General features: G+C 42.5%; 1 protein-coding gene across 5 annotated transcripts in view; it reads left to right on the forward strand.

The window, feature by feature from the left end:
- The window catches only part of SMARCA2 (SWI/SNF related, matrix associated, actin dependent regulator of chromatin, subfamily a, member 2), a 604,189-nt gene that overhangs the window by 483,607 nt on the left and 107,872 nt on the right, over positions 1–12,710 (forward strand). For all 5 annotated transcript variants that reach the window (XM_033925235.1, XM_033925226.1, XM_033925254.1 and 2 more), the window contains one exon: positions 10,541–10,758. In XM_033925235.1, coding sequence (XP_033781126.1) covers positions 10,541–10,758 — 218 coding nt within the window. The remainder of the gene's footprint in view (positions 1–10,540; positions 10,759–12,710) is intronic.

Consider the following 12,710-nt stretch of genomic DNA (forward strand, 5'->3'; position numbering starts at 1 on the left):
TTTGGAGATTCCCTGCTTATCTTGCCAAAGATAAGGACTTTCAAACCTTTTTGCAGACTCAGTGGGAGGTTTATTCTTCCACAAATGCTGCTCATTTGGTTAATCCGATTTTGTTTTGGGAAGCAGGAAAGGCAGTGATTCGAGGACATATTATCTCCTTCTTGAGTGCTCGTAATAAGCGTATCAATCTGGGAATTATTAATTTAGAACGAGCTTTGTGTGTGGCTAAACGATCCTTTCAATTGCATCCTTCACGGGAGACTCATGAAAGTTATTTATCTACTCAGGCGCTTAACTCGTTACTTCATTCTCGTTCTCAACGACGTCTGGCTTTTTATAAGCATCGCTTTCAAAGATTTGGCAGTAAGCCAGGACGTCTCATGGCACGCTTAGTTAAAGCTGAGACTACAAGGAAACCGATTTTGTCTCTCCGGACTTCAAATGGGGGGGTGGTGACTAAAACGGCTGATATTTCTAAAGTGCTTTTTGATTTTTTTGGTCGGTTGTATGCTGCTCCTGATGATGCTTCCCCGGACTTATTGATGGATTATCTTCAGTCTTCTGGTCTTCCTCGTTTGACAGATGATATTGTGTTCTTTCTTAATAACTCTTTTCGTGCAGCTGAATTAGAATCTGCTATTAAAGCTCTTCATTCTGATAGAGCCCCAGGCCCAGATGGGTTTTCAGGGGACTTTTATTGTCTCCTCTCTCCTCATTTATGTGGTCCTTTGTTGGCTTATTTTAATGCTACTGTTGCTCAGGGCTCTTTTACGTGTTATGCCAATGAAGCTCTTATTTCCTTGTTGTTGAAACCTGGCAAGGAGACTGACTCCCCGGAATCCTATCGTCCTATTTCCTTGATCAATGTAGATCTTAAGCTTTTTGCTCGTATGCTCACTAATCGATTTGCTCCTCATCTCTCTGAGCTTATTCATGAGGATCAAGTTGGGTTTGTTCGGGGGCGTCAATCTGTCCGTAATGTTCGTAAGGTTATCTTTGCACTTGCCCATTGTCATTCATATCAGATTCCGGCTTTGTTTGTTAGTCTTGATGCTTCTAAGGCGTTTGATAATGTTTATTGGTCTTTCTTGTTTTGTACTCTTGAATATATTGGGTTGGAAGGGTTTTATCTTGATGCTATTCGTTCTCTTTATTCTAATCCGCGGGCTTCGCTTCTTGTCAATGGGACTCGTACGGATTCTTTTCCTATTCTTTGTGGTACTAGGCAGGGTTGCCCTCTCTCCCCTCTATTGTTTATTCTTTCTTTAGAACCTTTGCTGTGTACTCTTCGTGGTTTTCTGAATATACGGGGTCTTGATATTGATGGAATTGAGTTGAAAACGTTGGCATTTGCAGATGATATGTTTTTGGTTCTTACTAGGCCTGAAGAATCTTTACCGATAGCATTAGATTTCATTTCCGAATTTGGTTTTTATTCTGGTCTGTCTCTTAATTTGGATAAGTCTTTGGCCATGCCAATTCCCCTTGAGTTGCGTTCCAAGTGGAGGGGTGAATTTCCTCTTCGTTGGGCGGACTCTACCTTGAAATACTTGGGGGGTTTTATTCCACAGGATTTATCTCATTTGTATCAATTGAATGTGGAACCGCTGTTTCAGGCCCTTCAGAACAAATTACATCTTTGGGGAAGTCTTCCATTTTCTCTTTTAAGTCGGGTACATCTTTACAACATGCTTATTGTTCCCTGTTGGTTATATATTTTTCAAGTCCTTCCTCTTTATTTGTCTTTTAAGGATGAGAGAAGACTGATATGTTTGGTTCAGAGGTTTCTTTGGTCTGGGAAGCGTCCTCGTTTACCTTATATGAGGGCCGCAACTCCGCGTTCACGGGGTGGATTAGGTTTATTGAATCTTCGTTATCTGACTGTGGGTTGTGGCATGCGACATATTAATGATTTTTTTAGGGGTACCTCAATGTTCACTAACACTGCTTTAGAACTTTTTTGTTTTCGCTCTACTCACTTTAGTGCTTATCTTCATTCTCTGCCTTCTCTTGTGCCTGAGTCTCTCACTGCGAAAGTGCTTCACCGTCCATTGCGGAAGGTTTGGCATTGGGTCTGTAAATTTCATTCTATTTCTGCTTCTGTGACTCCCTTTTTGCCTATTCATTTTAATAGCTCCTTCTTGCCGGGTATAGATGGTCCGAGTTTTGCTCGGTGGGAGACGAGGGGGATTCAATATATTTTTCAATTGGTTGATGATGATGGGAAAATTAAATCTTTTGCACAGGTGCAAGAGGAGTTTGGACTCTCCTTCATTGATTATTTTGCTTATATGCAAATTCATCATTATGTTTTTTCTTTGCCTTCTAGTTCTTTGACTGCCTCTTGTCAAGAACTACTTTCTACAGCTTTTACTTTTGGTTCTCAACTTCCAGTTCCACTTAAATTTCATCATCGCCATTTGAGGGATGAATCCCCCTTGTTTGACCATTCCCATTTACGGGAAGCCTGGGTTCGTGATCTTGCTGTAAATTTGCCGGAAGATGTACTCTCACAGGCTGTTTGTCGATTGTCAGCCTTTCGGAAATATACAGTGGTGCCTCACACAACGAACTTAATTGGTTCCAGGAGCAAGTTTGTTATGCGAAACATTCGTTATGTGAAACGCGTTTTCCCATAAGAATACATGTAAAAAAAAATAATTCGTTCTGCAGCATAAAATATGCTAAGATGACATAAAAAAAGATAAATTTTTGGTTATTATTTTTATTTAGATACATCTAAAAACATAATTGTTTTTTAAAACAACACACATTTTTTAAATTTAAAGACAGACTAAGTAGAGTCTAATTTTACAGTGAGAGAGGGCAGAGTCTCAGCGGCAAAAACTGGGACTTAACTGTTCATTTTTTTTTTTTTTTCTACCGTGTTTCCCCGATGATAAGGCAGGGCCATCAAATAAGACAGCCCCCCCTTTTTAGAAAAAAATGTAAAATAAGGCACCCCCCCGCAAATAAGCCACCCACCGATACCTGCGCTTACCCGAATCGGGTGGTACGGTGGGTGACTCCGTGTGGTCCCTGGCACCCCCGACACGATCGGGGCAAGAGGGAGCTCAAGCCCTCTTGCCCCCCCGACTCCCCGACACGATCGGGGCAAGAGGGAGCCCAAGCCCTCTTGCCCCCCGACTCCCCGACACGATCGGGGCAAGAGGGAGCCCAAGCCCTCTTGTCCCCCCGACTCCCCGACACGATCGGGGCAAGAGGGAGCCCAAGCCCTCTTGCCCCCCCCCCCCGACTCCCCGACACGATCGGGGCAAGAGGGAGCCCAAGCCCTCTTGCCCCCCGACTCCCCGACACGATCGGGGCAAGAGGGAGCCCAAGCCCTCTTGCCCCCCCCGACTCCCCGACACGATCGGGGCAAGAGGGAGCCCAAGCCCTCTTGCCCCCCCGACTCCCCGACACGATCGGGGCAAGAGGGAGCCCAAGCCCTCTTGCCCCGCCGATTCCCCAACTCCCCGACAATATCGGGCCAGGAGGGAGCCCAAGTCCTCCTGGCCACGGCGACCCCCTAACCCCACCCTGCACTACATTACGGGCCGGAGGGATCCCAGGCCCTCCTGCCCTCGACGCAAACCCCCCCTCCCCCCAACGACCGCCCCACCCAAGAACCTCCGACCGCCCCCCCAGCCGACCCGCGACCCCCCTGGCCGACCCCCACGACACCCCCAACCCCCTTCCCCGTACCTTTCTGTAGTTGGCCGGACAGACGGGAGCCAAACCCGCCTGTCCGGCAGGCAGCCAACGACGGAATGAGGCCGGATTGGCCCATCCGTCCCAAAGCTCCGCCTACTTGTGGGGCCTAAGGCGCCTGGGCCAATCAGAATAGGCCCGGGAGCCTTAGGTCCCTCCTGGGGGCAGGGCCTGAGGCACATGGTCGGGTTGGGCCCATGTGCCTCAGGCCCCGCCCCCAGGAGGGACCTAAGGCTCCCGGGCCTATTCTGATTGGCCCAGGCGCCTTAGGCCCCACCAGTAGGCGGAGCTTTGGGACGGATGGGCCAATCCGGCCTCATTCCGTCGTTGGCTGCCTGCCGGACAGGCGGGTTTGGCTCCCGTCTGTCCGGCCAACTACAGAAAGGTACGGGGAAGGGGGTTGGGGGTGTCGTGGGGGTCGGCCAGGGGGGTCGCGGGTCGGCTGGGGGGCGGTCGGAGGTTCTTGGGGGGGGGCGGTCGTTGGGGGGAGGGGGGGATTGCGTCGAGGGCAGGAGGGCCTGGGATCCCTCCTGCCCGTAATGTAGTGCAGGGTGGGGTTAGGGGGTCGCCGTGGCCAGGAGGACTTGGGCTCCCTCCTGGCCCGATCGTGTCGGGGAGTCGGGGGGGCAAGAGGGCTTGGGCTCCCTCTTGCCCCGATCGTGTCGGGGAGTCGGGGGGGCAAGAGGGCTTGAGCTCCCTCTTGCCCCGATCGTGTCGGGGAGTCGGGGGGGCAAGAGGGCTTGGGCTCCCTCTTGCCCCGATCGTGTCGGGGAGTCGGGGGGGCAAGAGGGCTTGAGCTCCCTCTTGCCCCGATCGTGTCGGGGAGTCGGGGGGGCAAGAGGGCTTGGGCTCCCTCTTGCCCCGATCGTGTCGGGGAGTCGGGGGGGGGCAAGAGGGAGCCAGGCGGAGAGAGGGCAGTTAAGCGCAGTGCCTGCGCGGAAGGATGCAGCTCGGGCGACTTCGTTGTGTGAAACGAAGTTCGTTGTACGAATCAAGACATAAAGTTCGTTGTGCGCAGCGTTCGCTGTGCGAGGCGTCCGTTATGCGAGGCACCACTGTACTACTTTTTGGGAACAACAATATAAGTTAGTTTTCCGCTTGTATATTTCTCCGAAGAGGGCATATTTATCTCACTTTCGTGAAAATGCAGCCTGTTTGAGATGCCAGGCTTCTGAAGCAAGTTTGGGTCATATGTTTTGGACTTGCCCTGCTATTCAAGTTTTTTGGAATGCTGTTTTTGTTTTTGTGGAGCGCATTTGGAAAATATCCATTCGTCATTCTCCTTTGCTATTATTTGGGATTGTTCCTCATTTTTTTCCTCGACTGAGGGGTGCTACTGTTTTTCTGAAATGGACTGTTGTGGTGGCTTTGAAATGTATTTTGATTCATTGGCTTGAAGATACAGCTCCTGATTATTCTTTTTGGAGATGTCGGATGATTACCCTTTTGATGTGAGAAAGGAGAGATGTGTTGGATTTTTCTACTCTTCCAGGCAGGATTTTTCAACGGACTTGGGAACCCTTCTGGACAACAATGACTCCGTTGGCCCGAAGTCGTTTGCTAAACTGTTGAATATCTTTATTTTGTTTTCCTTTATTTTATGTACTTACCTGGTTATTTTTCTGGGTTAGAATGTATTTGGAAGGAGGACCCTGGGAGGCAGGGGGTGGGTTGGAGAGTGGGTTGTGTTGGGTTATTCATAGGTATAGATTTTGTTATTAAAATACTGAGCTTGCTTGTTTTGCTTGTTACTTACTATTGTTGAGCTCAATAAATATATTTGAATATAAGTAAAAGAAATGAGCTAGGTGTTGGTGGGAGGGAGTGCATTCTAAGCCAGACCCTGCAGAAAGTTTAAGTTTAAAAAGTATAACAGGCTTTTATTTTATGGAAACTAGCTAAGTAAAGCTTACCCTTTTAAGATCTAAAACTATCTTTATAAAGGAACATACAGTTTAGCTTTTATCCCCCAAATTAGCAAAGCTCAGAGCAAAATAATGTATACTTACCTAGAGAAATATCCTGTCTACTGTCCTCTACTCTCTGAAAGATATATCCTCTCCTTTCAGAGATAAATATGTCCTCTGCTCCTCTCCTCTCTGAAAGATGGCAGATAAAAGTCAAATGGCCCATCCATTCTGCTCATTCACGGCATCCACTATTTCCTCTTCTCCCTAAGAGATCCCACATACCTGTCTCATGCTATCTTGAATTCAGATACAGTCCTTGTCTCCACCACTTCTGCATTCCATGCATTTACCACCCTTTTTGTAAAGAAGTATTTCCTTAGGTTACTCCTGAGCCTATCACCTCTTAACTTCATCCTATGCCCTCTCCTTACGGAGTTTTCCTTCATTTGAAAAGATGTATCTCCTATACATTAACGCCATGGCGATATTTTAACATCTCTATCATATCTCTTCTCTCCCGTCTTTCTTCCAGAGTCTGCTCCCTTGTGATTTATGACAAAGACCACTAACTAGTTTTGTAACAGCCCTCCGGACCAACTCCATCCTATTTATATCTTTTTGAAAGTGTGCTGTCCAAAATTGCACACAGTATTCCAAATGGGGCCTCACCAGAGACTTATGCAACAGCATTTTCATCTCCCTTTTCCTACTATCCTTTCCTGTCCTTAAGCACCCAAGCAACTTCTTGGCTTTGATAGTTGCCTTTTCTATCTGTTTTTCCACCCTGAGATCATCAGACACAATCACCCCAAGTCCTATACTTCTTCCATACACAGAAGTCCTTTGCCCCCCTATACTATACCATTCTCCTGGATTTTTGCAGCCCACATGCATGACCCTGCATTTTTTTATCATTAAATGTTAGTTGCCAGTTACTAAACCATTCTTCAAGCTTTGCTAGATCCTGCACCATGTTATCCATACCCTCCAAGGTGTCCACTATATTACAGAGCTTAAGATCATCCAAACTTTGCCAGACAGTCCTTCAGCAATATCATTCACAATGATGTTAAAAAGAGCCATGCCATGCCTTCGGCACTCCACTAACAACATGTTTTCTCCGAGCAAACTCTGTTTACTACTACCCTTTGTCTCCATCCAGTTCGTCACTTTAGGGCCCATACTGAATGCATTCAGTTTATTTATCAGTTGCCTATGCAGCACCATGTTAAAGGTTTTGCTAAAGTTCACTACATCTAGTGCAGGGGTCTCAAAGTCCCTCCTTGAGGGCCGCAATCCAGTCGGGTTTTCAGGATTTCCCCAATGAATATGCATGAGATCTATGTCCATGCACTACTTTCGATGCATATTCATTGGGGAAATCCTGAAAACCCGACTGGATTTCGGCCCTCAAGGAGGGACTTTGAGATCCCTGATCTAGTGCCTATCCCATATCCATATTTTCCCATCTTTCTTGCAAATAGTATGTACTTTTGAAGTATAGAACAGAAAAACATTATTGAACCCCCAACCATTACTGATTATTGCTGTATCTTGTGTTAAGATTGTTGTTTGTTTCAGTACAATGAGATTGACATGGCAAAAGCAGAAAAGGCATCACCAGTTAGTTTGCCAAACTGATGTTAACCACTGTTAATTTACTACTGCTGTGGATCTCCAAACTCATTCCTTCCCAATCTCAGTGCAGAAGGGGTTAACTTCTATCCCATCTCTTTGTGTGCCTCTCTTCCCATTTACCTCAGGAAACTGAGAGGCTGTTCAGTAGGAAAGGCATTCTGCTGAATTAGATCTCTCAGGCAGCACATCACCAATCAGAATTCAGGAATTTGTGTTTGATTTATAAATAAGGTGTTAAAGGTTTGGATGGGTGTTCTGTTTCTTTTTTTGTTGGGGTTTTTTTCTGTGGTACTCCTGCTCACTGAAAGTCTAGCTGTGTGTAGGAAATTTTTTCTTGTAAAATTCAGTTGTATGAATTGCTTATATATTTTCTTTTTTTTAAGAAAATATAATTAGAAACATATACAGAAAGGCCTTTTCTTCAGCAATACTTACAATTTAGCCTGCTTTATAGAATGCAAATTTTAAAGATGATGGTAGGTCTCGGAAATTAATTTATTTAAGGCAAGTCAACTTCAACATGAGAATCATTTGTGTGTAAACTATTACAGTTTTACTTTCATTTGGATTGCATGGCTTTAGAGCCATCATTTTATGACAAAAGACTTCACACTTTGCATATAGTTTGAAAGATGCATTTAATTATGTATTTGTATGCATTTAATACTTTCTAAGAAGTTCATGTAAAACTTGCCATTAGACACGAATCTGGGTGGTTGTTTTTGTTTTTTTGCCATATTGCTTAAGTGAAAGTTCATGTTAGTGCATGCTGTTTACACAGTTTATCTGGTTTTCATTCTGAGTGCAAAATATTTTTTTAAATCTAAATCAAAATGTAATATAAAATATATAAAGTTTACCTTTTAAAAAATTATTTTTTCTGTGCATATTCTTTCCAAAGAGCAATATCTAAAAATCTTAAGAATATATGCTTACAAATAGTTTTATTCCTCATAACTTTCAATGAAATTCCATTTAGGTGAAAAACTGCCAAATAATTTTTTTAAGCAAATACAGTTTTCAAAAGGCAAGCTGATCTTATGAGGATTTAGAAGCAACTTAGAAAAATAAATGAAACTGTTCTTATTTGCTAAAGCAGAAAAAAAAATCTGTTTGGGAGAAATTTATCAGAAATTGGTGTGATAAAAATGCTAGTAGAAACAAACCACTGGCTCAGCTGGCAATCACTTTTGTATTCCAATATAAAAAAGGGAAACATATGATGAGTAGCTGCCAGCTTTAAAGCAGGCTGAAGGAAGAAGGCTTTGGGCCTTGTAGTGGGTAGAATGAAACAGCAGATTTGAGTCTCACAATCCTTCCTGTATTACATTTTCAGTAAAATAAAATTACTTGTATATGAAAACATAGCTTTTCCCCAGCTCCCTTTTTTTTTCCTGATCAGCTGATGAAGAGACTAGCAGCTCGCTGCTTTGCTGGCTTGTTAATTTTATCCCCACTAACTGTGATTTCCGATAGCCGGCCTGCTGATAGTGGTAAGGTAAATATCCTTTTTTCTTGTCGTCTTGAAGATTCAGTAGAACTACATCACAGGCATGTGTAGGTGTGTAACACATCAAAAAGCCGGCATTCTCTGTATTTCTGTGTTCAACTGAATGCTTAAGGAGAGCAATAACATTAACTATTGACAGCCTTGCATGCTGCATTTATTATTTTACTATTTCCTGATTCTAGATTTTCTGGCTGATATCTTTGCTTTTTCTTAATCTTTGCTAGCTGCAGTGGTGTGTAGTGGGTGTACTGCTTTAGCTAAATGAATATTAATGAATTGAGAAGGCTTTTTTTTTTCCTCTTTCTTTTTTTTTTCCTAACTCATCAGATCCTGAGCCTCCTTCACAGTGGTTCTCTGTGAACATTGTGGAAGCATGATAGAAATTGTCTTTTGATTATTAAGGCCTAGTCTCAAGCTGTCCCACAGGATTTTCTCTTCATGTTTGTTCTATGGATTTGAACATCGGGAGGATGCATAGGAAACAGCTTTTCAAACCCCATTGGCATTTTAAGATGCCAGGTTGAGTTTTGCCGTGCACAGAGGTTTTGTTCGCCAACCGTTTTCAACAGACATTTCTTGAGTAAAAGGAATTAGAGATGCGATGTAATCACTGTTAATATTGATTGTTATGCTCACATGACCATAAATATTAGCCATGTTTGGTGCTGTGGAAAAGTGAAGGTAATTGCCTTTTGATTAGAGCTCTTTCAGCTACCAGCAAGGATTGATTAACATTTACATACTGACAGCAATAGTAAAAATGCAGGAAGAACAAATATTCATACCTCTTTTGTTGTGAGCGAGCATTAATTATGAGCCTGATTTTCATGATTTTTTTTCCTTCCAGTGACTGATTTTTCTACAGATTGCTTCAAATGATTTTATTAACTTGTCTTTAAAAGAATTTGATAATTCAACTTGTGTATCACATGCGTCCGATCTGTCAGCATGTGCAAATTTCTTTGTAGTCTGTCTGTCTGTTTTTTTTCTCATGGTTATTGCATGAGTATTCTTCTTCTAGTTCTGTTCTTTGTTTTTCCTCTAAAAGCACAGGTTTGGAAGCTGTGTAATTGGTATTAAGTATGTTTTTATAGTTGCCTTGTTAATGCTATTTCTAGCAGTAATCAAAAGGATCCTTACAGCATCTGCCTTGTTTACTTTTATTTGTTACTATAGTAAACAAAGATTATGCAACCATTTGATGAAGGTTTGTCTGCTAAGTGATTTGTGGGAGAAATTAATTAATTCAAGCCTCCTAGAAGGAGGCGTGCTGAATCTGTGTTTTACTGTTGAGAGCTAAATTTACAGTATTTTCTCCTTTGATATTTTTAAGGTGCCTCTTTAATTAAATTGTATGTTACAGCCGTGTTCTCTTTTACGAGTGAATAATTTGAATCGTGTATGCTTTTTGCTTCCTCAGAGAAAAAGCAGCAGAGCTCCTTTTTGTAGTAAATGTGAAATGATTTTGCAGAAGCAGTTTAAGGCTTAGGTTATTGTGTATTTGCCAACAAAGTACCATTGGTCCCTTTAGGTGTGAATTTACACTTCTGAAGCGGCAGTGGAACTAAGCTCAAGATATATCTCTACAGGATAGGTTCTGTGTTGTCTTCCCTCCTCCCACCCTATCACCACAGTGTGTTTTTTTACTGAGCAGTTAAAAATTGCTTTTTTGTCAGGAATTTTATAAAGAAAGGCCAATTATTATCCTGTGAACATATTTGTGTTGTGTAGTTTTTACTAATATTTGTGTGTCTCTCCCATTGGCTGCTAGGCAATTGAGGACGGCAACTTGGAAGAAATGGAAGAGGAAGTGCGACTTAAGAAGCGAAAACGGCGAAGAAATGTGGATAAAGACTCCAGTAAAGATGATGGAGATAAAGCCAAGAAAAGAAGAGGCAGACCACCTGCAGAGAAACTATCACCAAATCCACCCAAATTGACTAAACAAATGAACGCCATTATTGATACGGTGATAAATTACAAGGACAGGTAAGTTCCTAGTTTCATTAATTTACACCCTATATTTCTTTGGTAAAAATGTTGCTTGTGGAGATATGAGAGCAATTAGATATTTTTTTTTATTTCCTTGCTGTATAGATCAATTTTAAAGCATATTGTATAAAGTGACACGGCTTATGAACTTCAGAAATAGTGATCTAGTCCTGTTTCTTTCTCTTCTCAAAGCTATGGTGTCTTGGGAGGAGGAACTTCAGTAGGATAAAGAGAATTTGAAATCTTAGTATAAAATGTTTAAAATTAATCAGAAGAAAAGTAGATATGTTAACCATGCGGCTCTTGGGACGTTCTGTGCAACTCGTCTTGTAGTATCTAATGCGCATTGTAAATTCCTTTTGTTTTTTGCGCATTGTAAATTTAACATACGGTTAATTACATAATTAAATTTGGCTCCTTAAGTAATTGTAATGGGCAGAATAGGGAGGACAAATATTTTAGTTTGGGCCATTGAATTTATGACTGCCATAGTGCCCATCATTAATCCTGAATCTGACATACAGCTTTTTGTTTTACTCATTCACTTTTCATACTGGAGTTGTAGACATGGATTTCTTAGAATTCAATGTTTGGAGGGCAAGAAAAGTAAGCCAATAAGTATGATAACAATATACAAAAGTATTTTTATCTCTGAGGAGGATGTAACAAGAAATCTTGCCAGTGTGCAAAGAGCATAATAAAACAACTAAAACCTAAATTGCCCCCACTTTCCTTTTTGTCTTCATCCTCTGTGTGAAGAGTAGAATGTTCAGTTTGTCTAGATCTTACATACCTACACATTTCATCCCTAGCTCGCTCTCTTCTTTCTTCCTTTTTCAGACTCCTTTTGAATATTCTATTCTATTCTATTAGTACTTCTATTCCACATATTATGAGGGGCTTCTGAAAAGTTCTCAGCCCAACCAACAAAGTTGGGGCAGTCTCCTTCGAGGGCTATACATTTAGTCCAGCGGATTTTCCACTTTTTTCATTCCGGTAGAAAATTATGGGATGGAAAAAGAGGAAAATCTTTGGACTAAGGGTATAGCCCTTGATGAAGTCTACCCCAACTTTGTTGGTTGGCTGAGACAACCTCTTTCTGAGGAGAAGGTACAAAAAAATCCCACTTTATTAACAAAACAAGAAAGACATAGAGGAATCAGTAACGCAGCAGAATGAATTCCCTGGCGGACAAGGCCGAAGCAGCCTGTTTAAAGTGTCGGCCCGACGCTGCTTTGGATGAAGTTATGTAGAGCTCGTTCGCGATCGGCGGGGTTTGGATGGGAGGGAAGGATGGAGGGTTAGTGGGGGTTCTTCTGCGCGGGGGGGGGGGGCAGGTTGAAGAATTGTTGCTGGCGAATCCCGGGACTAGGGCTTACTTTTGTGGTAGGGCTTTTATTAAGACCTACCCCGAAAATGATGCTAGGGCTTATTTTTGGGGAAACATGGTAGTTTAAAAAAGAAAGGAAGGTGGTCAAGGAATAAGAAGAAAAATAATTATTATTTTAGGTTTAAATACTCCAAACACAAATGGGAAAATTCTATAACCGGCACCGATAGCTGCCCTACCAGCATCTAAATTAATTGACAAATGCTGTTAAAAATGACAAAAAAATCCTGATGTTAAAGTGCCTATTGGTGCCTAAATAAAAGGTGCTTTCTAGCGTCTTAACACTATTATGGGAGTGGCTAATGCCCGAAGTGGCGTTAGGCACCAAAAGCAACTTTGCAGGCATGATTCACGACATAGATAGACACCGGAAATGTAGGCCTGGAAAATCCAGGCCTACATTTCCAGTGCCTATCTTGCCTGGAGGTGCAATTCTGTATACAGTGCTGTCACGTGATGGACATTCAATTGGCACAATATACAGAATGTAACTAAGAGTGAGTTACAAGCAGATACATGAGTTATTTCCTTGTCTAAAAGAGGGCTTATTGTAGTACAG

The sequence above is a fragment of the Geotrypetes seraphini genome, chromosome 1, assembly GCF_902459505.1.
Source record: "Geotrypetes seraphini chromosome 1, aGeoSer1.1, whole genome shotgun sequence".
Lineage (NCBI taxonomy): Eukaryota > Metazoa > Chordata > Amphibia > Gymnophiona > Dermophiidae > Geotrypetes > Geotrypetes seraphini.